The sequence below is a fragment of the Saccopteryx bilineata genome, chromosome 2, assembly GCF_036850765.1.
Source record: "Saccopteryx bilineata isolate mSacBil1 chromosome 2, mSacBil1_pri_phased_curated, whole genome shotgun sequence".
Lineage (NCBI taxonomy): Eukaryota > Metazoa > Chordata > Mammalia > Chiroptera > Emballonuridae > Saccopteryx > Saccopteryx bilineata.
The window spans coordinates 226,722,355-226,747,740 of record NC_089491.1 but is presented as its reverse complement, the minus strand read 5'-3'; the positions used below and the strand labels follow the sequence as shown (position 1 = coordinate 226,747,740).

The window sequence follows — 25,386 nt, the reverse complement described above, 5'->3', positions numbered from 1 at the left end:
GTCCTGTGACGAAAGCAAGCTGAGTCCTCCCCCACTCCCCACTGACCAGTTCGGTTTCCACTCTCAGCTTGGTGCCAGTGACTGACCCTCTCATCCCAGGCGTGGCACATCCAGCTCCTCCAGCCCTGCCTGAGGGACCTGCATTCTTGTTTCTGGCGACGCTCACACCTCACGCTGTTCACATCCTTATGAGACTGCCTTCATCAGCGAGGGCTGCTGGAACAATGTACCACATACTGACTGGTTTAGACAACAGAAATTTGTTTTCTTATAGTCCTGGAGACCTCAGATCTGTGAGCAAGGTGTTGCAGGGTTGGTCTCTCCTGAGTCCTCTCTCCTTGGCTTACAGATAGCCAGCTTCTCCCCTTGTCCTCACAGGGTCTTTCTTCTGTGTGTGTCTTTGTCCTAATCTCTTCTTAATAAGGACACAGTCAGGTTGAACTAAAGCCCACCCATATGACCTCATTTAATATAAATTACTGTTTTAAAGGCCCATAAAGTCACATCCTGAGGTGCTGAGGGTTAGGACTTCCACATATGAATTTTGGAACATACAATTCACCCATAACAGGGATTTCCTTTAACATCTGTGTTCTTGCCCAAGCAGTGGGCATGGGCCTTTTCCCACCTTTTAGCTGAATAGGCCAGCTTGGGGAGGACAGTAAGATGTCTGAAAAGGCCAGATGTGTCCATTTGAAATGTGATTTTTCATTCCTGTCACATGGTACTCCGGTGACTAACAGCAGGGCTCAGGGGCCGGGCCAAAGGACAAGGGGCAGGGGCTTCCTGCCCCCAGCCTCCACCTGTATCCCCACGGTGGCCTCTGGTGAGCTGGTGGTCGTCCCGAGAGTGTGGCCACAAAGGGCAGTCTTTGCTACTTCCCTTTCACCCACCACAACTGAATGGCTGGAGGTGGCTAGCAACTCTGGTGACCCACCCACCTGGGCCTGTCAGGGTGCCAAGGCCACGCGGGAGCCTTGTCTCCTCTTGCACGGGGTGTACCAATACGTCAGTCTTCGCAGATGATGGGGTGATGGGGTCACCAAACTCAGAGACACAGCAAGCAGCTGCCCACACCCCGGACCAAAAGGAGGCCCCTGTCCAATTTGCCAAAGCCAAGCTGTCAGCATCCTGGGGGCCGGGGCCGGCAGTCTCCATGATGAAGGAGCGGGCCCTGCTGGGAGCCTGATCGACATGGAGAGCGAAGCTTCCTGGGGAGCAGGGTCGGCCAGGTGGTCTTCACACGTCCTTTAAAACATTGTCTCAACCAGGAACAGGACTGCTCGGGGTCCAAAGAAAACACAGCCCCCCTAAAGAAAGGGAATTCAACGCCTTCGAGAAAGTCAGCTTCATGAGAGAAGTGAGGCCAGATGGTGTGGTCTGTGGGGAGCGCAGGCTTCCAGAGGCCAGTGGGATGGGTGCTGGCACCTTGGCCTCTGGGTGGGGCTGTGTGAGCCTGGGCACCCGAGGTAGCCCTCCAGGTCGGCCTGGGCACCCGGGGTAGCCCTCCAGGTCGGCCTGGGCACCCGGGGTAGCCCTCCAGGTCGGGCTGGGCACCCGGGGTAGCCCTCCAGGTCGGGCTGGGCACCCGGGGTAGCCCTCCAGGTCGGCCTGGGCACCCGGGGTAGCCCTCCAGGTCGGCCTGGGCACCCGGGGTAGCCCTCCAGGTCGGCCTGGGCACCCGGGGTAGCCCTCCAGGTCGGGCTGGGCAACCGGGTTAGCCCTCCAGGTCGGCCTGGGCAACCGGGTAAGCCCTCCAGGTCGGCCTGGGCAACCGGGGTAGCCCTCCAGGTCGGCCTGGTCAACCGGGGTAGCCCTCCAGGTCGGCCTGGGCACCCAGGGTAGCCCTCTAGGTCGGGCTGGGCAACCGGGGTAGCCCTCCAGGTCGGCCTGGGCACCCGGGGTAGCCCTCCAGGTTGGGCTGGGCTTTCCCCAGAACCTCCTGTGAGGAAAACTGAACACAGAGCCCTGCTGAATGTGGGCTCCAGGGCAGGAATGACACAGTCACACGACCTGGGGAACACAGGGGACCCCCTGTCTGAGGCCTGCCTCCGCTGTCTCTGATCTCTGTGAACAGTGTTTGGGAGACTCTTGCTTGTATGTGGGAGCCAGCAGAGGCCTGTGCTCTCCTGAGCTGCGGGTCTGGGGCCGGGCAGGGGCAGCCTAGCCCGTGGGTGGGGAAGGGCTCAAGACTGTAAACTCAGCGATTTGTGTTGAGGGACGCTGGGCATATTTCCTGTGGACACAGCAGTTTGGAAGAACCATATCTACATGACTGTTCGTCCGAGGCAGCGGGGAATCTCACCTAGCTCTCTAGGTAGGCCCTTGTCTAGAGTGGGCCAAGCCCAAATCCCAAAGAGAATACCATCTGGGTCCAACTATCAAAACATTTTGATGTCACAGAAAGACTTCAAAGCCTGAATATGTGGTCTACAAATTTCAAGCAACAACTGTTATAACAAAATTATAGGACAGCTGGTATGGACCCTAGGAGAATACACATTAAGTGACGCACAGGAGTCTGAAACTGAAAGGCCAGGCATGTAACATGAACATATGAACGGGCAAGGTGAGGCAGTGGGGAGTGTCGAGCTATGGCTCACCGGAGGCCACAAAGGCATTTGGCTGACACCACCATGACGCCGACAGAGCCTGTCTGTGGACACAAATGGCGAACTGGTTATCAGTTCGCAATTACTTGGGGACAAAGGTCTCGAGATAGAAGATGAACTCGAAAAGAGGTGTTTCTGATCACTGTGAGTTTTGATTGACATAACAGGATGCTGGCTTCCACCACTGGCCTAGCTGACCTCGGACTGGAAATGGCAATGCCGTTTTGTTCATCTGAAGGTCTTTACCCGCTCCCTCCGAGCGGAAGCCTGCACAGTCAGTGGAACCAGGAGCAGAGAGGCCAGGAATAATCCTAGGAAGCAGTGACGACTACACGTCACCCTGACCTCTGGAAGCAGTTCTGAACATTTACAGTCATAGATTATCCCTTTTGCTTGCTGCCAAAGGGGACTTTATAATCAGTTCAGCCCCTCTTCCATGGTTAGTGTCACTTTGAGCTGCCCCATGATGGGGCCCTATGGAAGTTTCTCCCCAAAGTGCTTCTCTTTTCCCCAATGCTTTCCATATATTTTTATCAACCAAACTGCCTCCGGCAGCAGGCAGAGTGGGGGTGGGGGCGGGAGTGTTGTTGGAGTCACGCACATCATGGGGGCCTGCTCCCTGAAGGAGCGCATGACTTCTCTTCAGCTTCGCCACTACACTCTCTCTGCAATCCCACCCGGTGGACAAGGCGAGAGCCAGGAGGTGCACAGGGACTGAATGAGTCACTAACAGTTTTTCCTGTGGCAGGTGGTTTAGTGTCCTGGGGCCCGCTGTAACAAAATACTGCAAACTTTGTGGCTTAAAACAACAGGATTTGTCTCACAGTTCTGGAAGCCCGAAGTCTGAAATCAAGCTGTTGGCATGGCTATGCTCCCTTTGGGGACTTCAGGGGTGAATCTTTCACTGTCTCCTCTCACTGCCAATGGCTGCTGGCACTCCTTGGCTTGTGGCCACATACTCCAAGCTCTGCCTGTCTTCCTCTGCGTGTTGGTGTTTTCTCCTCCTCTGGACACTTGTTGATGGATTTAGGGCCCACCCTAATCCAGATGATCTCATCTTAAGATCATTAATCACATCTGCAAAGACCCTTTTCCCAAATATGGTCACATTCATGGTTTCTGGAGGTTTGGATGTAGGACATATCTTTTGGGAGGACATTATTCAACCCATGGCAGGCATCTTTGGTGTTCTTCTCAGCATCCAAAGGGCAACACAGAAGTAGAAATTGTGCTTCAGGCCAAAATTGTTCTCCTTCCATAGGCTGGTTCCTAGTCATGGCTGTGTCTTCAGGAAGAATTCTGGAGGGACCAGGAAAGCCATCTACCTCTCTGGAACTCCAGGGCCTGTGTCTGGAACTAGAATGCCCATTCCAAAGTAGTCTCAGGAAACCATGACCACTGGCTTTCATCAAGGCACAGGTGGCCCTGATTTCAGTACTGTCTTAGGCTGTGATGTTGAAGATTCAGCACAGAGGTGCAAAGTTGGGGTCTCTGCCCTCAAGAGCTTAAGGTGTAGGGGACACCTCCCTGTTCTATCATGACCAGAGGCAGCAGCTTATAGATCGCTGGAGCCTGGGACCCCTTCAGGCAGCTAATCAAGGAAAGCAGGCTGGATGGGTGGTGGGGGCTAGAGCAAACTAAAGAATATTGTGACTGAATGTCTAGGATTTTAACTTAGATTGATATGCTGACGATTGCCGTGGATCAGAGAAAAGCAGAAGGAAAAAGAATTCTGTGTCCGTGTGTGGCCTCTGTACCTCCGCCTCATCCTTGCAGAGTCAGGGAACCTCAGAGATAAAATCTGTGCAACTTCTGCCATTTGAGTCCTTTTATAGAGTATTTGGAATAAACTGGTTTCCTTATATCTGGCTTTAGGACCATTACAGGTTGGTTTTAGGAATGTTGTGTGAAATACCAGGAAGAAGACAGTGCGAAATAAGAATCAGGGAGAGCGTGCAGCCAGACTCCCAGGGCTTCTCAGACACTGCTAGGGATAGCCTTCAGAGTCAAAGAGAGTCACATTTCTCTTGAAGAAAGCATGGCCTCTTGTGAAACCTGCAGATGGGAAGCTCAATTTGATCATGTGACATCCCTTTTGGGGCCATAAACAAACTGGTTAAGTCTCCCCTAATTAGCCCACCCCACCCCCAGGTGTAGCTGCACCTTCACCTCCTGGAGGCTGCTGTCCCCTCCTTTCACATTCTGAAAAATAGGAGTCAGAACACCTGGCCCAAGATCACACAGTCAGGTGGGGTATGTGCGTGCGCACACTTTTGCATCACTAGGACTTTGCTCCATGCAGTTCTGAATTTTGTCTTTTCTTCATTGACCATTACATAGACACCTTCCCCATAATATCACACATTCTTACTAACCATCACTTAATGTGGCTGTGTAGTACTCCGTAACTGATTTACACTCCTCCCAGCTGTTGGACGGTTAAGTCCCCCCCCCCCCCCCCGCCTTGTTCCTGAATCATCAGCAGGACTGCAGTGGATCTCTGCATGTGCGTCTTTGTGCATCACTCATAACTCCTATAGGACCAGGTCCTAGGAGTAAACTTGGGATATCCGTTTTTTGGAAGGAATCTGCTTTCCAGAAGGACCACTCCAATTCCTGAGTCTGGCAGCACATGGCAATGCTTCTAATCATAGATGAGCCAGTGTCGCTCACTGTCATTTCATTATTTATTATTATTATTATTATTATTATTATTATTTATTAAGTGAGAGAAGGGGAGATAGAGAGACTCCCACATGTGCCCCAACTGGGATCCACCTGGCAACCCCTTAAGGAATAATGCTCTGCCCATCTGGGGCCATTGTCCTGTTGCTCAGCAACTGAGCTATTTTTAGCTTTTGAGGTGAAGGCCACCAGAGCCATCCTCAGCGCCCAGGACCAACTTGCTGAACAAACTGAGCCATGGCTACAGGAAGGGAAGAGAGAGAGAAGGGGCAAGGGGTAGACAAGCAGATAGTTGTTTCTCCTGCGTGCCCTGACCAGGAATCGAACCCAGACAACCACACACAGGGCCAACACTCTACCACTGAGCCAACTGGCCAGAGCCTTTTTTTTTTTAATAGAAAAAAATTTTTAATTTTATTTATTAATTTTTAGAGAAGAGAGAGAGAAAGACAGAGAGGGAGAGAGAGAGAGAGAAGGTGGGGAGGAGCTGGAAGCATCAACTCCCATATGTGCCTTGACCAGGCAAGCCCAGGGTTTCGAACCGGCGACCTCAGCATTTCCAGGTCGACGCTTTATCCACTGCGCCACCACAGGTCAGGCGAGCCTTTTTTTTTTTTTTGAGATAAAGTTCACATACTATGAAATTCACCATTCTAACAACTGTCAGTGGTGGTTAGTATGTTTATAGTAGTGTGCAGCTAGCACCTTTATTTAATTCCAGAACATTTTCTTCACCCTAAGAAGAAGGCTGGTTGTTAGCAGTCATATCAAGCCCCTCACCCTCTGGTCCCAGAAGCCACTAATCTGCTTTCTGTCTCCAGGGACACTCCTGTTCTGGACAGTTCACATAACTGGAATCATGCAACATTTGTTTCTTTCTAAATGTCTGTTGATTTGGTAGCTGGTATCTAGCATTGAGTTGAATACATGAGTGGAATGTGTGTATCATTTATATGTGTTCTTCAGTGAGCCACTTGTTCATGTCCTTTGCCTGTTACTTATATAGTCTTAGTGTTTTTATCCATCTGTTGAAACTCATAATTAAGACTAGTAACTCCTTGACCATCATGTTGGCAGCAATTTTTCTTCTGCAGCAGAATATTTTGCTGCAGGCGTTCAAGTAGATGATAAACGATCACCTCAACATCAAAAGAAGTCACAAAAGGCGATGTAGAACTCAGAGCAGGGGGTCTGGACAAGGGAGACTCTGCCTAGTACTGCAAATGAGGGTTGAATTTCTGTGTATGAAAGTCTTGAGGCAGGAGATGCTTCTTTCAGCACTAAGTGACTGTAGTCACAGAATTTGACCACCTCCCCAAATCCCTGCTCAGATGGCTGCTAGTTAGACCCCTGCAGCAGCCCTGCCTTGAGAAGCAGGACTGTCCTGTGGCCACAGGTGATCTGAGCATCCTTTATAGACTTGCGCTGGCCTCCCCCTCCCTGGAGGAGATTAGGTCTCCTTTCCACTGCCCACCCAAAGTTTCTGGCACTTTCCTCTCCCGCCTGCTCGCAGGTCCTGGGGAGGAGTCAGCATGGTTCATGTGCACCCTGTGGGAAGTCAGCAGTTCAGCAGCCCGTTGTTGGCACCCATGCATAGAACATGGGACCCATTTTCAGGAACTACACAGTCAAGCAGAGGTCCTCTCTATATGAGCCACATAGGAAATTAATGGGCCCTGAGGAAAACAGGGGTTAGTGGGAAGAAAATATATATGTCAATAGAGTAACAATGTCACTATGAATACTCACCTGACTTGGGGAGCAGCAGATAGCAACAATTTGACACTTAGTTGAATGTACTTATTGTTTTGCTGAAATAACGACATCACTTCCCCCTCCTCACCTAGTAAATGTTTGGGGATTATAACATAATGCAGGGGCTCCTGTTTCTCCATTTGGGCCTCCTTCATCCCAAGCTTAGCCGAGGAGGGGCAGGGACCGCTGACCTCAGCACTGGCCTGGGCATCTTGGTGTCGGATGCTGGCCAGGTGGGAGTGGGCCCGAAGCCACAAGAACCTAGATGTGACAAAACCTGAGGTGTCTCCCAGGAGGATGGAGAAGCCAGAGGGCAGTGACAGTTCTGTGCCTCCTGGCAGGCCATCTTCCCTGGCGCCCTCCCCTGGCACTGGCCTCACTTGCTGCAGCTCAAGGACAGGGGTCCTTCCTGAGCCAGGGCTGCACCTGCCCTGAGGAGCAGGAAGGATCCCTGGAGTTAGCCTGGGGTGGGCGCATGCCCTGTCAATCATCCTCAGCACCTGGCCAGGCAGAGGATGGGAGTCTGGGCTGTACGAGAGGCCTGGCCCCATCCTTAATGTCCAGGGTGGGGTGAAGGGGGGCACACTGGGCACCTAGTCACTCTGGGCCTGAGTCGTCCCTCCCTGCAGACCTAATACCACTTGTCTGCTTCTCCTTGGGAGGATGAGAAACCCCCAGGGAGAGGGGCCATGGCAGTCCAAGTTCCTTCCCCGGGCCACAGAAGGTCCCCTAAAGGCTACAGCATCATGGGGGTGGGGAGTGTCCCAGTGGCATTTTGGAAACTAAAAAGCAAATCCAATTTTGTCACTATGCCAGGTGCAAATGTTGTTTGGGGGCTAATTGCTTTTCTCAATGAGAGCAGTGGCTATTAAATTCAAGTTCTGAACAGGGGAGGGGAGCAATTGATTGCTCCTCAAGTCGCTTGGAATCATTGGCAAAAATCTTATGTGCATGCGTGTGTGTGCACAAGCATACGCCTTCCAGCAGGGAAAGCCTGCCCTCTTTGTCAAGTTCTCCAAGGTGTCCTGGACCCCAGACAGGTTCAGAACCAGGGCTGTAGGTTAGCAGGGGCAGTGTCCTCAAAGGCAGGGCTTGCTAACATCTGCCCCTCGGATTAATGTCACCTTGTGTTTGCAGTGCTGGTGAAGGGCCAGGTGACCACCAAGTACTACCGGCTGCTGTCCAAGCTGGGTGGCTGGGTGTGGGTGCAGAGCTACGCCACCGTCGTGCACAACAGCCGCTCGTCCCGGCCCCACTGCATCGTGAGTGTCAATTATGTCCTCACGTAAGTCAGACGTATTTGTTTCTCTCCTTGCTCTCTCTTCCCTATCCCTCATCGATTGTTCCAATAAGCACCCTCTCTCTCCTCTCTCTCTTTCCTCTCTCTCTCTCTCTCTCTCTCTCTGGAACTGTTCATTTGTCTCCTGTTTTGTTCATTTGTTTAATTTGAACACTATAGTTGATTGGGAAGGTCCTAACTATTTCTGTACTCAGCACTTGGGCAAAGGGAACCCTGCTCTCTGGGCATGGATTAGGAGGGGATCAGAGCCCGGGTGAGGGGTAGGGGTGAGCAGAGGAGAGGGGGGTACTTCCCATCCTGAACAGGATGCAAAGGGGATGCATGTCCCGGACCAGGAACACAAACTTACACTCTCCATGCCCACATGTGGCTGGGTCATCGTGAATGCATGTGGGACAGGAGATAGCTCCATTTTGCCCGTCTTTCTGTATGGCCTATTAGAAATAATGGTGCATATTTGGTCAAGTTCAGTGGCAAGTACTTTTAAGACCATTGGAAGCAACAGAACATAAGTCTTCCTGAGACTATGTATTACTCTGCCCACAATAGTATGTTAAACACACCTGGTCCTCAGGTGTGTTCTAAGGCAGTGAGCATTCAAGTTCCATGTTCTTTCATAGAAGGATATGTTTTGTTTTTTTTTTGGTTTGTTGATTTGCTTGTTTGAGAGAGAGGAAGGGAGAGAGCAAGAAGGAAGCATCAACTTGTTCCACCTAGTTGTGCCATGGATTGCCTCTCATGTGTGCTGACCAGGGCTTGAACCAGCAACCTCAGCATTCCAGGCTGACGTTCTATCCACTGTGCCACCAGCCAGGGCTGGCTAGAGCTCTTTTTGGTTTTGTTTTTAATTATTATTATTATTATTAGTAGTAGTAGTAGAGTTGTTTTAGCAAAACTGTAGGAAAGAAGGCATTTTAGCCCCCTAAACAGTTTATGAACAAACAGATGTGGCACTGGCCAGCACTTTGGGCGACCTCCCCTCCTGTGTACATGATGGCACTGAGGTGGCTCTTTAAGGCAAAATTGGGCTTCTGGACTGTCAGGGTTCCCCTACTCAAGCCTCCCTAGGTGCTAAACAGAGTAGCAGCTGGGCCCCGGGTACTCTGATAAACAGGGTTTCTGCCTTACCTTCTATGGCCCCAGGGTCCCTGGGAAATGTGTTCAGGGCCCTGTGGGATAGGAGAGAGTTGCACCCACTCCCCCTCTACATCTACCAAATAACACTGCCTTCGCTCAGCATTTGTGGGGTCGCTGAGCCTGGGGCTGCAGGGTGGCTTTTATAATGAGGGTGCCCTGTCCTTCAAATCCTACCCACCTCTGACCTCACTGAAATGATTCACCGGAGCTTTGAGGATGATCTTGCTTGCGAGTGGTGCCCGGGGAGCCAGGCTGCCTCGGCAGCCTGCTGGACACGGCCTGTCCCACTTCCCACTCTTGCCTCTCAGGGACATTGAATACAAGGAACTGCAGCTGTCCCTGGACCAGGTGTCCACATCCAAGTCCCAGGACTCCTGGAGGACCACCTTGTCTACCTCACAAGAAACTAGGAAATTAACTAAACCCAAAAATACGAAGATGAAGACAAAGCTGAGAACAAACCCTTACCCCTCACAGGTAACACGCATCTTGCAGGGTGGGGTGTGCTGCCCCGTCCCGGGGGGCTCGGGGCATGCAGGCATTGTAAGCAATGACCAATTCCAATTGCCTTGTGGGGTCTCCCTGCCCAAAAGTTTCCCTGTGGAGTGAAGCAAGGTCCCTCTCAGATGTGCAGCCCAAACAGTAGGGACAGAGCCTGAAGGCATGCAGACCTGACACCGGTGGCCTAGTCAGGCTTGCTGGGAAGGCACGGGGCCTGCCTGAGGGAGTCCACATAAATGTGGGTCCAAGCCCCAGTGCATTGTCTGTTTCCGTGGCATTTTAAAAGATGAGAACCTTCCCTCTTCCTTTTTCTAAGTAGTTTGCAAGCTGTCAGAAACAGCAGGTCCATAGGTGGCTGGGGTGTGTTGTCAGCTTGGGATGAGGAGATCTGTCTGTACCCAGGGGGTGGGTCACTGGGGTAGTCCGCCATGCGCTTGTCCCCAGGGGTCACTCACAGTGGTGGTCAGAGGGCATCCAGGACTGGGATGGGGTTGGGCAGCACGGGCTCAGCCTGCGTGAGGCCAGAAGACAGGTCTCCCCTCACCCGTCTCTTCTGTGTCACGCAGCAGTACGGCACATTCCCGATGGACAAACTGGAATGCGGCCAGCTCGGCAACTGGAGAGCCAGCCCCCCAGTGGATGCTGCGGCCCCTCCAGAACAGCAGCTCCATTCAGAAGGCGGCGACCTTCTGTATGCCCCGTCCTACAGCCTGCCCTTCTCCTACCATTACGGACACTTCCCTCTAGACTCTCATGTCTTCAGCAGCAAAAAGCCAATGTTGCCAGCCAAGTTTGGCCAGCCCCAAGGATCCCCGTGTGAGGTGGCACGCTTTTTCCTGAGCACACTGCCAACCAGCGGTGAATGCCAGTGGCATTATGCCAACCCCCTAGTGCCTAGCAGCCCATCTCCAGCTAAAAACCTTTCTGAGCCACCGGTGAACACTGCTCGGCCCAGCCTCATGCCACACTATGAAGGTGGGTCATGTTTGTATAAGGGGCAGGGGCGGGGCTATGAACGTGGAAAGAACCCTCAGAGTCTGGGCAAACTCTTCCTTTTTCTGCTTCTAAGTAGAAACTGCAGTGTTTTCCTGCTCTGACCACGAGCACTTCACAGGCGTGGTTAAAGCCAGGTGCCTGAGCCTCATAGGTACAGGTGACAGTATAACCGGCAAAGGAAACCTGGTGTTCAGCCACCCTCCATAGAGTCCTGGCCTCACCTGCTCCCTCAAAGGGAGACAAAGTGATTTTCAAAACCAGCTTCCATGTACTGAGAATGGCCCAGCTGCATGTATTTTACAAGTTCATGCTATGCTCCACCCAAAAATGAATATAGGAGCCACTTGGTTTTCTTCCCATGCTGTTTTTCAAAATGCAGAAGACAGTAGTGGAAATTCATGGGCTAAGAGACAGAAATGCCATACAACCCAGGGCAGATAACACCCCCCCACCCCCCGTTTCTTCATCTGTAAGATCCTAAGCCATGGGACATGCCTATCCCAGGCTCGGCACGCACAGTAGGTATCTGTCCAGCACACTGTGGTTCAACAAGAGAGAGGCCCGGATGGCCCCTCCACCAGCCCCTTCTGGCGACAGGCAAGCAGAGGGCCTCTGTAGAGGCACCACCAGCTGCCCCAGGCCCAGCAGACTCCTGTCTGCTCACTGGGCCAACCCCAGAGGGTAGAAGGTGGGGTTGATGGCTGGCTGCAGGAGGTGTCTTATTTCACCCTGACCTAGCTACTGCTCAAAATGTAGATTCAGACGGTGCTAGGTGCCACTAAATGCCAGGTAAATGCTACGTGCCCCGGGAAAGAATCACCTGCTTAAAGAGGAGAGCTCCCTGGGGTCTCTCTTCTTCCCACCTTTCTCTCTTTGGAGGCAGGTAGGGCTCTGTTCCTCCTCAGGCTGCTTTGTGAAGCTCTTCCTCTGTGCTCCAACCATCTTCACAAGGCTATAAAGGGCATGGGTGAAATCTAACCTTCTGGGAGATTTCCAGGACATGTTTTTCAAAAGTAGCCAATTTAAGAAAAGAGCATACCAGCCACCAGGGCACGGCAGCCCTGCCTTTTGGCCTGGGCCTGTCCCAGGAGCCACCAACTTCTCAGATTTGGATCCCCAATACCCATCAATGCACTGGGTCCCTCAGATAACCAAGGAAGGGTTCCCCGACCTCTAAGGGGAGAAAGGCAAAGGGTTTTGATAACGGCTGAAAATATTAGCTACTTGAGAGTGACTTGAAAGAATTATTTTTCTTTGTGTGGGGAAGTTAGCCAGTGATACAATAGAGCATTTGATTTTTTAAAAATGCTACTTTGAAAGTGAGAGTTTAATAGCCACCTCATTTATCACATACTTCATTAAAAAACAGACGAAAGGTGCTAATTTGGGGCAATTTGTGGTCAACTTCCTAGTGTTTTTGATATTAAAGAAAGAAGTTGTCTTATGGTGAAAAATATAAAGAACTAATTGAGGGCAGGCATCTGTTTAGTGAACATGTTTTTGCTGTTGTTTTTTTTTTTTTTTTTGATTTTTTAATTGATTTTTAGAGAGAGGGGAGAGAGAGAGAAGGGGGAGGAGCAGGAAGCATCAACTCCCATATGTGCCCTGACCAGGCAAGCCCAGGGCCTCGAACCGGCAACCTCAGTGTTCCAGGTCGACGCTCCATCCCACTGCGCCACCACAGGTCAGGCCCGCTGTTGTTGTTTTTTGAGAGAGAGACAGGCATATCAAGCTGCTCCTGTATGTGCCCTGACTGGGGAATTGAGCTGCCAACCACTGTGCTCTGGGACAATGCTCCAACTGAGCTATTTAGCCAGGGCTTAATTTGTATTGCATTTTAGAGAGACAGAGAGAGCTAGGAGAAAGAAGGCAAGGGGAAGGGAAGCATTTGTTGTTCCATTCAGTAGTGCATTTTTTGGTTGCTTCCCGTGTGCGCCCTGACCAGGGGATTGAACCTGCAACCTTGTCGTTTTGGGACTATGCTCTTAACTAACTGAGCTAAGGGGTCAGGGCCAAGGTGGTTATTTTTTTTTTTTAAATAAAGGGAGCGGTGTGGCTACCACTCCACTGTCCCCAGGGAGGGAAAAGCCAAACAGATTGGCTGGCTGGGGCCACCTCACACTAGAGCGTGGAAGCCTCCAGACCAACACAGTCCAGTTTGGTAGCCACTGTGGTCACTGAACATCGAGGTGCATTAAGTGCAATGAGATGTGCTGTTTCTGCAAGCTTTCAAAGACAGAAACAAAGAATTATTTTAAAATAGCAATCACACCTTGAAACAATAATTTGAATATGTTGCATTAAGTATATTAACATTAACTTCACCTGCTTCTCTGTCACTCTTGAACGCGGCTACTAGAACATCTCAAATTTCATATTGCCATTGGGCAACGCGGGCCTGGGACGCGCGAGGGGTAGGGACGATGGCAAGAGTGGTGGGTGGCCGAGGGGTGGTGGAGACTGCGGACCCTCTAGGTTGCTGTGGCTTTGGGCATGTGTTCTCCCTCCCCCTCGCGGACATCTAATGTGTCGCCTGTCCCCGCAGCGCCCGCCGCCGCCGCGCGCAGGTTCGGTGAAGACACTGCGCCGCCGCCGCCGCCACCGCCGCCGAGCTTCCCGAGCTGTGGCCACTACCGCGAGGAGCCCGCGCTGGGCCCGGCCAAGGCCGCCCGCCAGGCCACCCGGGAAGGGGCACGGCTGGCGCTGGCCCGGGCGGCGCCGGAGTGCTGCGCGCCTCCGGCTCCCGATCCCCCGGGCGCGCCCGCGCAGCTGCCCTTCGTGCTGCTCAACTACCACCGCGTGTTGGCCCGGCGCGGGCCGCTGGGGGGCGCTGCGCCCGCCCCTGCCGCCCTAGCTTGCGGCCCCGGCGCCCCCGACGCTGCGGCGGGCGCGCTGAGGCCCCGGCCCCCCGGCCCCGCTGCTGCCTCGCCGCCCGGCGCGCCCCTGCCGCACTACCTGGGCGCCTCGGTCATCATCACCCACGGCAGGTGACCCGGCCGGGCCGGGCCGGGCCGGACCGCGGGGTCCTGGGGCCGTCCGCGACGAGAAGCCATAGGCCAGGCCCCTTCGGCTCCGGTTTCAAAACGTACAACCTAGTTCAGAGGGGCGAGCTGTATTATGCACGATTTAAATTAATTTATACAGAGACAACTATTTTAATAGAACTCTGCAGCCGACTTTTAGATTTTTACCGTAGATGCCATAGAGACCGGTGTAGAAGACTACAACCCGCCCGAGAAGTGACTGGTCGACCTTTGTTCTCCAAGAGCCGGATTTTCGGAAAGGGCAGAGCTGGGCATCCCCAGCGTCCCACATGTAACCGAGTTTGTGGGCACTTGGTTTGTTTCCTTGCCTTATAATCAGGCTTGCGCACCCAGCCTTGACCCGGATGCCCACCGGTCCCACTGGAGATTGAAGCACGTCCTCCACATTGATGAAAGCATCCTGAGGTGATCAGATATGCGGGGCAGCGGTGGGGGGTAGACTTCTGTGTTCAGAGCCCTTGCAGATTCTTAAGTTCAGGCAGGTGATTATTCCAAGACCCATGAGTAGACAATTCTTCTGTCTTTAAAAACTTATGCATGAATCTCATTAAAAGTTGTTTTAACTTTAATACGAAACTCAACAAGCCCAGACCAAGGAGGTGAGCATGCTTCTTAAGTACATTCACAAGTTCTTCCTTCCTCCTAACCCCTCTACACTCTGATGACACCAAGAATAGCACCTTCAGCGTACTGAATAAGCATTAAATGCAAAAGGTATATATAGAGCCAGATATTTTATGATGGACATGTGGATGATTTAGGTGCCCAATGCAATTGGCTACCCCTGTCAAGTTTGATTACAAGGCACAATCCCTCTGGCTCATGCAGACCTGCATTTCCCTAGGCTCGTGTTTGCTACAAGTAGTACTAAAAGTTAAATTGCATGTGCAATATGAAAAACTGGCAATAGACTGTGCTGCGTGGAAGAAAACGTGCTTGAGGGATGTCATGAAAATGATGTATACACATCATTTACATTGTCGTTAGCATTCTTTACACAGCAAAAACTCCATACGAACATGTAATGTGTGTAACAGGTAAACAGAAATCTTTTATAAAGCACCAGCAGTGTTTGACAAGTTTATTTTTATATATTTTTGCTTCAAGATTTCACCATTTAAGTCATTAACATGGCTCTGAAGTGGATCAGTGCCTGGATTTGCCAACTTTCAATTGGCTCCACATGACAAAAATACTCCATCTTGTCAATTTTTCAAAAACAGTTTACTTTTAGGAAACTCCACCTTTCTGAGTGAAAAGGTTCTTCACAAATGTCTTTAACTCATCATTCTAGAATCAAAGTGCACCTAAACTGACTTCACAAAAATGTGAAACTATGTTGCCAGCCCATTATCACTGTGAGGACCTGCCTCCTCCCCTAGCAGGGTGTCAGTTGTCTTACCTGTGAGATGAAATTTGCAAATTTAGGCGCACCTGCTGCACCACCAGGGGGCTGGGTTCTAACAGCAGATTCCACAATTCTGACTGCACTTAGCTATTATACCTCATTAGCAGCCTTTGTGAGTGTGTGCACATAAAATAAGCCCGAGGGGTTACTTTTATGCTTATGAGTCTCATAATTAAACCATGATTCCCAGAAGGTGCAGGTGTGATGAGCAAGAGGTATATCACCTGACACTTTTCAATAAAGTACAGCAAAATGCTTTTGTGTCTACCTTGTTATTAACCATTGGGAGCCATTTTTAATAAACACAAACCACAAAGGCTTTCGGAGCGTTTAAGATCAAACAAAGGTTACTGTGAAGAAAGAAGGCTGTTAAAGATTTACAAGTGATAACGTAAACAGGGGTAACAAAAGAGTGTGTGTGTACTTGAAAAATAAAATGCTAGGGAAGACTTCCCTGTCCAAACAAATTATCACCTCACCGTGTTCACAGCCTAGAACACGAAGTAAGATTCCTAGGCAAGTTGGCTTTGAAGTGGCTAGCAGCTCAGTGCAAAGTTAATCAGCATTTACCATGGCAACCTAATGTTACCTCTATCTTTAAGAGTCTGCACATTTAAGCTGGGATATCACTTCTTGAATTCTGTGAGGTCTGACAGGGGAAAAGGAAGCATTTTTTAAAATATGCCTCTCACCAAAAAAAAAAAAAAAAAAAGAAAGAAAGAAAAAGAAGAAGAAAAATATTGGACTCACTAGTCCTAACATGTTAACAAAAATGCTAGCTCGAATGGATTTGAGAAATAAGCCAGTTCAAGACTGGCGGGGCCTCCACAGGGCCTCCTAGGAAAAGGAATTCCTTTATGTTCATGGAAGCCCTTTCTAGAAAAGCCATTCCATTCATACCTTTGTAGAGAAGTGAACAGGGTGTGAGCAGGGCTGCTCTGAGGAGATCTGCAAGAGCCTGTATTTTCTGCCCCCGCAGGCCCCACCCCCTTATCCTTTTGAAGTCGGACCTCCTCCCCTGGACTCTAAGGGTGGGAGGGGTTTGTATGGTCACTGACTGTATAAAGTATATTCGAAGTTGTAATTTATTCTGTGAGACAGTTAAAGTGGACTAGGAGCTGCCACAGATAAGATGAAATAAAAACATTTCAAACAAACGCTGGGAAATTACAGTAGCTTAAAATGTTAGCGAATGATAGCCTTTGATCTAAAACACATTATTTGAGCTGTTCCTAAACTTAAGTATAATTTATAGGATTCAAATCTTAAAACTGTCAAGACAAAAATCAAGCAGTTTCACAAAAGAAAAAAATTCTATAAGAATAAAATCTGTTCTTTAATTTGTTGTTACATTAAATTTATTTTTAAATTTAAAAACTTACATTAAGTTGTTATATTAAATTTATTTCTCATCTCAATTTCTTTTTTAACTTTTGGGTTTTGCTAACTTTCACTCTTTGGAATAAGATTTCTCTTTTGTATGATGCATAATATATTTGTCAAAAACACAACAAAAAATAAAAAAAGGGCACCAGCTTCTTAATACTTAGAAATACATACATATTCCTTACCTTGTAAAACTATTTATTTTGTAAAAATGTTTAAATATGAATAAAAATACTGTAACCAAAAGTAGTTGCCTATTCTTAAAAAATGAAACTTGTGGTAAAAATAACAATGAGCCCAAAATGATAGAAAGTCTTAAAGTTTATTTTGGTACACTTGCTTCTTACAGGCATTGGCTTAAAGTAATTACTTTTCAGACATGATTCTTTGAAAAGCTAAAAATGCAAAGGCTGACACTTTATTTCAAATATGCATAGTAATTACCCAGGAATAAAGACTCTCGTTTTCTGCTGTTAGCAACAAACACATCTACAGAACGAAAAGTCTACAATCTTCTCGTTTTGCATTCTGAAGCTGTCGGGTGAGGCTGGCTTCTCTCTCCCAGTTCTTGTACTCTGGGGTGTACGATGGGAGCAGGGTGTGCTACCCCACCTGGGTCCATGCACCTACCCTTCATCAAGTCACAGGTAAATGTACAGCAGCATCAACCCCCACGGACTGTTTTACCCTGGACACTGCTCCTTCCCACTTTGCCCACGCCCTGTGAACGCAGCAGGATCTGCTCAGTTTGCACTCACTGCAGCACAGGGGCCACAGAAAACCCAGCTATTGCTGAGTCTTGTATTAGCGGCACTTCTCCTAAGAGCTTCCCCTGAAATTTGCTTTCAGCTCTGAAGAGACGACCTTTTATAACCTGTTAGGCACTCAAGGCACAGCCTCTAAGCTGGGGGAGCATTCAGTGTCCTAAAAGCACACAGAAACCCTGAGTTTAGCTGTCATATTCTAAAGATTATGAAGACCATGCAGTTCCTGTTAAGACTTTAAAAGCTCCTTGAGATAAGAGTGTCGGGTACATAAGCACCCCAAACCGATGGGTATGTGCACAGTGGAAGGGGTGTCCCTGAAGCTGGCAGCTCTGAGTAAAAGCTTTTAGTCAGCTGCTTTGCGAAGCAGAACTTCAAAAGTCTTTGGTTCATCTGAGGCAAAATCAGGTTTATGAAAAACGCAGCATCTGCTTCAAGTCCATTTTGTCTACCCTAAGACAGCTGGATGTCCGCACAAGGAACAACAGTCTCACAAGCACAGAGGCAAAGCGCTGGGCCCGCAACAGCTCTATCTGCTTTGACATGGCCACACTTCATTAGTTTTCATTTACAGAAAGGAAATTAAATGATAACATTTTTCCCAAAGCAGAACTGTCTAGAATAGGACTTCAGCTTAAAACAAAACACAACATGTTTTTCATTAAATAACCCCCCAAAGAAATCCAAAAAGTAACGATGGCGGCTCTGAGGGATGACCTGCCCACATTACCCAGTTTGAGAAATGAGCCTCGAGGTGCGCGCCCACAGCCTTTCTTCCGGGTGATGTTTTGCAGATGCCCTCCCAAGGGTGAGTCCATTTTGTAATTCTGGGGTGGCGTAGACTTATATTTAAACTCGGGACTAACTCCAAATGAAGATTTGGCCATTTAGGAGAGAGTGGTCTTTTTTGGGGGGGGGCATAATTCTAATTGAAGTCTTAGTTGCAAATATTACTTTTAAAGTTCTTTTTAAAAAGTTACATGAACAAAAAGCACATATTGGGTTAGTGTAGTTAACTAAACGTTATTTTCCCCTTCCTGTGGGGGCTAGGGTCTGCCTGTGCTGGGCTGAAGGTGGACTGATTTTATTCTGGAAACCACAAGGCTCTGGGATTAGCCCAACAGGCTAAGCTGGACAAACACAGTGCTGGTTGTACAATAAGGCGGTTTTGTTCAAAGCGGAGAGTCCCATCAAGTTTTCTTTCCATTAATTTTAGTTGAAACTGCCAGGGAGAGAGAAAAGTGGGCAAAAACTGGCCTTTTAATGCTGAAAACTAATGTGTGTGTTTCACAAATTCAACAGAGATAGGAGTTACATGGAAAAAGCATGGAGTCCATCTGGAAACAGCAAATGTATATCAAAAGGCTTCCTTTCTTTTGTTCTTACATAGAGACTTTTAGGATATCAGATTCTGAAGATCTTTTAAAGAGCCCTCCTTCTCCCTCACACACACACACACACACACACACACGTGCGTGCACACTCCCTCTTAAAGGGTGGTATTCCATATCAGTAACATTTTCTTGTCAATATCAGAAGAAGGGGACAAAGAATGATGACTGACGAGCACAGTGCAGTCTCGCAGGAACACTCAACATTTCAGGGCGCGCCTGAAATGGGCTTAAAAACTCCAAATCCCCTTTTGCGTGCAGTAATGGAGTGAGCCTTCATCTCCAGCTGTCAGAGCCAAATCGTCCACCCCACATCTGAGCAAGGCCTAATCAACCCTTTAAGATCTTGAACTTGATCCCATCACTTTAGAATATGCAGTAAAATTAAACCTATGAAAGGAAAGCTCATAAATGAATGCCAAAGCAATGAACCAATTTCCTCTGCAAGATCACTGAGACCATCCCAGCCGGACGCATCTCTGTAGCCATCAGATGTTATTGGGCCACAAACCACTAGGCCGAGGGGAACTCTTAGAGGTTGACCTTCTCTTTTCTTCATTAACACAAAATAAAACGACGACCAAGTGCCAGCGTCTGTTCCTGTAGGAAAATGCCTCCCTGGGTGCTTATAAACAGCTGCCACACCTCCACCTCACCACCGGCCTGGCCCTAGAGCTTTCTTTGATTTGCTGTTTAATAGTCTAGGGGTAAAGGTCTCCACTGCTGGGAAATTTTTGAGTTATTCCATTGCGATTTCCAAGTAAAAAAATTTGGCAGGGGGAGCAATAAACACACATCCAAGCCCAAGAGGAAAGAACAATCTCACACCTACAGCAGGGATTTACCTGAACTAAATCTTTCCACTTGTCACCCCTCCACCCAGATCCTCTTCCAAAACAAAATGAAATGCCAACCTATAGAAAATGAAAAAAACGGGTTAACTGGGCGGAGAAGGTATTTGACTACACCTCTAAATTAGTTTTCTAGACCCACGGGGCGAGGAAAGAGCAGAAGCGAACCGGAATGCCTGCTGTGGTGGTTGGGCCCGGGGTCAGTCCCGAGTTGTCGCTGCCCGAGTCGTCGCTGCCCTGTCCTGTCGTGGCCCCAGCACCAGGCCTGCTTCGAGCATCCGGGCCCCAGGCCACCTTCCTTGCGGGAACTACTGCTGTTTGGGGATGATGAGGTTTCTGAGCATATCAAAGGAGTTGCCATCTGGATGCACAGTCACCACATGGCCGTCCTCCTGGTGAACCTGGAGGAACCCAGAATCATCCAGGCCAACAATCCATGCCTGTGGCCCCTCAGCGCTTCCCAGGCGGACTTGCTGGGCGCTGAAAAAGAAGCACAGGGAGAGGGTCTTAGGAATGTGATGCCTGACAGTCGCCAGGTCACCAACTATGGGGAGGCATGCGGGGGTGCCGGGCTACTCTCACAGCTCCACGTGAACTAGTTTGATGACGACTAGAATAACCAAGGTAATGGCAAGTCCAACAGGGAGTTAGGAACTACTTTTCTTAAAAACGCTCTTTGCCCTGAGCACTTTTAAGAAACACTGTGCAACGCTGCAGGTGTTTTGGCTGAGACTGGGGAAAAAGAAGCTGAGTTGAAGTTTTATCTTATGAAATAAAGTTTTATCTTATGAAATAAAGCTGGGTAGCATCAGCTATAATTTAAACTCATTCCAACTCCCCTTCTTTTGAATATTTTCCAAATGTACCTGTTGAGTGACAACCTTCTTAACAATTTTAAAAGCATAGAATTTCCCTCCGCCAACATTTTTATTTTGAAGAACTTAAACTTATGGAAAAGTTGGAAAAAAAATAGTACAATAAACCTCATACTCTCCCTTTACTTAAATTCACACCAACTGGTAACACACACAACCACATACACACGCTTTCGGGGGCTGATATTTAAAACAAGCTGCAGGCAGCATGACACTTTATACGTGAATACTTCATCATGCATCTCCTCTAAGAACAGGAACAATCTCCTGCAAAAACCAGCACAGCACTGTGCCCCTTGAGAATCTAATCTAGATGTACAGGCATTACCTAATGTGTGTGTTCCAATTCCCCGACTCTTCATTAATATCCTTTGTGGCTATTTCCTCCCATCTGGGATCTAATTATGAATCACATACTGCATTTAGCTGTCATGCCTCTTTAACCTCCCACCTTCTTATTTAAGACACAGCGTTTTGAAGGGTAGAGGCCTGCTGGTATAAGTCAGTGCTTCTCGAACCTGAGGTTTGTGACCACCCCCTGGAGCAGCTGCTAAAGTGCGAGGCTGATCCAGGAGACCCAGGTGAGACCCAAGAATGTGCATTCCTAAAAAGTTTTCAGGTAAGGCTGCTGCCACCACCCAGGGAATCTTACTTTGAAAACCATTGTTATCAAGAATGTTCCCCAAGTTAGATTTGTTCCCTCACACTGAGATTCAGCTTAAACATGCTGGCAGGAGAGCTCGCCAGTGATGTGGTCTTGCCCAGTGCCTCCCAGCAGGAGGCACAGGAGACCGGTGGGTCCTGCCACTGGTGATGCTGACTTACTTAAGGTGGCGTCTACCAGGTTTCTCTATTAGAAATGTAAAAAACAATAGCCTAGACTGGTGCCGGGACTCATTTTAAGGTACTGAACTATGGACCTAATAACAGGAATTTTAAAAGAATGAAGAGGAGCCAGCACTGACCTATGTACCCAGTATTTGTAATAAAGGGGAAGAACCCCGTTGGGCCCCTTGTCCTGAAACGTGCTGATTAGGTTCTCCAGCACGGTCACGGTTCTGGCGATGAGATAATCAGGTCTCAGGGGCTCCAGCTCGGCCCCGTGCTCCTTATTGTACGCCACGATGAGGTCGTTGATGCAGATGGTAGGGTTGCTGTTTGTCACGTTAAATCCACAGCCTAGTCAAGAGCAAACAAACAACTGAAACACACAAGCAGCTCCACCTACTGATGGATTGCTCACACCCTCCTTCCAACCACCTGGAAAATGGTACAGCTTTGACTGTCAACCTTCTGCTCCCTGTCCTTTGGTGTTTATTGTCTCTGGCTGCTTAGAAAATGACAGGTCTCTTGGAGCCCGTCTTCCTTTTCATCTTTCCTTTATTATCCTCATCTAGCCAGGACCATTCCAACCTTTTCCAATAACTGGAAAAGCACACCACTTCCGATTCAACTCAACAGAAGGCCAGACTGGGACAGACCCCCTCAGTGTTGCCTTGACTCAGTACTGCAAGCGGGCCAGCCCAGAACTGTGGCTCAGTACTGACAATCTCTTCTTTCTTTCCCTACTTGAATAATAGAACACATGCTTGAAAATAAAGAATTTTATTCAGGTCTTTATCCAGGGGTAAACTCTGGATTCAGAGATTTCAAACCCTGGTTACAGTAAAACCCTAGAACACATCTTTTAATACTTGATCCTTGGACGTCTCTGGGGCTGGGCTTCCCCTGCTGGCAATTGGCCAGCCCATGTTCAGTGGCTATTTACCAGCTCCCAAGCTAAGGCTTCAGGAAAGTGTGCTGCCAGTAGCAGGGCCTGAATAGGCTTATCTCTGCTGTCATTTAACACTACCATCCTCTACGGGAGCAGTTAGTCTTCAGAGACACCAAACCCAAGTTTTCAGCAGGGCCCTGAATCAACCTCAAAGAGGTGTTCAGTCAGCAGTGAAATACTGCAAGAACTCGGCAGCAAGACAGTTGTGTTTTCAGGGCCTCTGAGAAAAAAGTCCCCCAAGACTCTATTCACACAGAGCAGTGATGTCTACAGTAACGGTATTCTTTGGTAAATGTTCTGATCCATTTTCAGTGTGAAGGTAAAGACTGATTTCAGGCCTCAGCATGTTTGTTTGTTTGTTTGTTTTTTAAACATACTGCCTATTAAAATATAAAGCAATGGAAGTTACATCCGTAAAAAGCAAGTGACCCCAGTGACAGCAGAACCTGCAGGGGTTCACTGGTTCATTCATTCAGCACCACACACAATACCTGAAACACATATGGAGTTTCAGACATGAAATTAAGTGCAATGGTGCCAAAGATCCTCTCTTGCATTCATTCACTAATTTCTATATTCACTAATTCAAAGTGCTGGAGAAAGAGCAACAGACTACTGTCAACTTAGGCTGTGTCCTTCCATGGGCCAGAGAGGATTGTGTCCTTCTAAGGATTCTGAATCTTTCCTGGTCAAAGACACCTTCCTGCCCCCTCCCCCCATGGCCTTAAGGATTTAACAGAAGCTCTGGATTTTCCCCACAGGAAAATGCAGTGTGTCCCCCACACTGACAGCATTCCTTGGCCTCCTGAGCCATCCCTGGGCCTCCTTGGTATCTGTGGGCCCTACTTAAGAATCTCTGCATCAGCCCTGGCCGGTTGGCTCAGTGGTAGAGTGTCGGCCTGGTGTGCGGGAGTCCCAAGTTTGATTCCCGGCCAGGGCACACAGGAGAAGTGCCCATCTGCTTCTCCACCCCTCCCCCTCTCCTTCCTCTCTGTCTCTCTCTTCCCCTCCTGCAGCAAGGCTCCATTGGAGCAAAGATGGTCCGGGCGCTGGGGATGGCTCCTTGGCCTCTGACCCAGGCGCTAGAGTGGCTCTGGTCGCAACAGAGTGACGCCCCGGAGGGGCAGAGCATCGTCCCCTGGTGGGCAGAGCATCGCCCCTTGGTGGGCGTGCCGGGTGGATCCCGGTCGGGCGCATGCGGGAGTCTGTCTGACTATCTCTCCCTGTTTCCAGCTTCAGAAAAATACAAAAAAAAAAAAAAAAAAAAAAAAGAATCTCTGCATCTAGCCCAATTATTCATTTAAAGACGAGAAATGTAGTTTTCAGGGTGAGAAGCAGCCTGCCTGCCCAGGACAGTGCTGCCAGTTGGTAGCAGAGGCTGGCATTCTGGCACATGGTCACGTTTCCTGTCCACTGCTATTTGAACACCAAGCGCGGTCACCTGGGCATTAGGGGGAGGCTGACAGTTGACCAAGGACCTGCAGATTGCAGAGACCAATTCTGAATCCACCTCCTCGCTTGAAGTGGAGGTGCTGAAGTGAGACGGGTTCCTCACCCCACCCTGACCAGTCTGGTGTTTCTGCTGAGCATTACCACTGGCCTCCCCACTGGCCTGGGAAGGTCAAATGAAGAATGCAAGATGACCAGGAGATGACCTGTTATCTTTCTTCTCTTATGAAATGGTACAGTAAATGTGTATTTTCACCATTTCTTTTAATTTTGTTTATACAAAAATGGCAAAATTATAGACAGAAAGCAGATCAGTGGTTGCCTAGGACTGGGGTAGGGTATATTAATTACAAAGAGGCATAAGGGGAAGTTTAGAAGTTTATTAAATGTTTTAAAACTGGATTGTGCTATTGGTTGCACAGCTGTAAACTCAAATAATAAAACTGCAGACTTTCAGTGGGTGAACTGTATCGCATACAAATTGTTCCTCAGTTAAGCTGATAAACAACACATGGACTAATTTTCTGTCATAAAGGAAGTGAGGTAATTAGCAAATTTATTTTGTTGAAAATAAAACATTTATATTTAAAGGATTCTTCCCGTTTTCCTGGAATACTGCCATAGTCATTTATTAAAAGTTAAATTGATATATAACTGACACATATATTAGTTTCAGGTGTATAGCATAATTAGGTTAAACATATTTGTACATACTGCAAAGCGATCACCACAATAAATAAGACTAGTCGACATTGTCACCACACAGTTACAGAATTTTGTTTTCTTATGAGATCTTTTCGGATCTATTCTCTCAGCAACTTTCAAATATACAATATTGTATTGTTGTCTACAGTTACCAGGCTGCACATGACAACCCATGACTCACAGTAGTTTCCTCTTCTCTGTGGTTTCTTTCCATGGTTTCAGTTACCCACAGTCAGCCATGATCCAAAAATATTAAATTTCCCCAACTGTCAACATCGCCATGGCTCTATGATTCAGGACCACCCAAAGCAGATGGCCCTCCTTCTGACATATCACCTGAGGGCCAATGGTAGCCTTATACTGCGTCACAATGCCTACATCATTCACTTCAGTCTACCTCGTCACATAGGTCCCTTGTCACCTCACATTATCATGAAATGAAGGGTGAGCATGGGACAATAAGATATTTTGAGAGAGAGAAACCACATTCATGTAACTTTTATTACAGTATATTGTTATAATTATCCCATTTTATTATGATTGTTCTTAATCTCTTACTGTGCCTAATTTATAAACTAAACTGTATCATAAGCATGTATATATGTACAGGAAAAAACATAGTATTTAATAGGGTTTGGCACTATCCCCAGTTTCAGGTAGCCACTGGAGATTTTGGAATGTATGCCCCATGGATAAGTGGGAACTAATATATTTATTTTGTAACTGGAAGGTTGTATCTTTTGATTCTCTTGA

The 25,386-nt window shown here is 48.5% G+C and overlaps 2 protein-coding genes across 10 annotated transcripts in view; one reads left to right on the top strand and one right to left on the bottom strand.

Moving 5' to 3' along the window:
• The window catches only part of SIM2 (SIM bHLH transcription factor 2), a 53,339-nt gene extending 37,644 nt beyond the window's left edge, over window positions 1-15,695 (top strand). For all 3 annotated transcript variants that reach the window (XM_066259425.1, XM_066259424.1, XM_066259423.1), the window contains 4 exons: window positions 8,190-8,337; window positions 9,798-9,966; window positions 10,557-10,965; window positions 13,532-15,695. In XM_066259425.1, the coding sequence (XP_066115522.1) occupies window positions 8,190-8,337; window positions 9,798-9,966; window positions 10,557-10,965; window positions 13,532-13,977 (1,172 nt within the window). In that variant the 3' untranslated portion in view covers window positions 13,978-15,695. The remainder of the gene's footprint in view (window positions 1-8,189; window positions 8,338-9,797; window positions 9,967-10,556; window positions 10,966-13,531) is intronic.
• Window positions 15,696-17,127: 1,432 nt separating this feature from the next.
• HLCS (holocarboxylase synthetase) overlaps window positions 17,128-25,386 on the bottom strand; it is a 193,205-nt gene continuing 184,946 nt past the window's right edge. For 6 of the 7 annotated variants that reach the window (XM_066259414.1, XM_066259413.1, XM_066259408.1 and 3 more), the window contains 2 exons: window positions 21,671-21,884; window positions 17,128-20,310 (listed from right to left, as the gene is read on the bottom strand). In XM_066259414.1, coding sequence (XP_066115511.1) covers window positions 20,139-20,310; window positions 21,671-21,884 — 386 coding nt within the window. In that variant the 3' untranslated portion in view covers window positions 17,128-20,138. The remainder of the gene's footprint in view (window positions 20,311-21,670; window positions 21,885-25,386) is intronic. The other variant, XM_066259412.1, reaches the window with a different exon arrangement.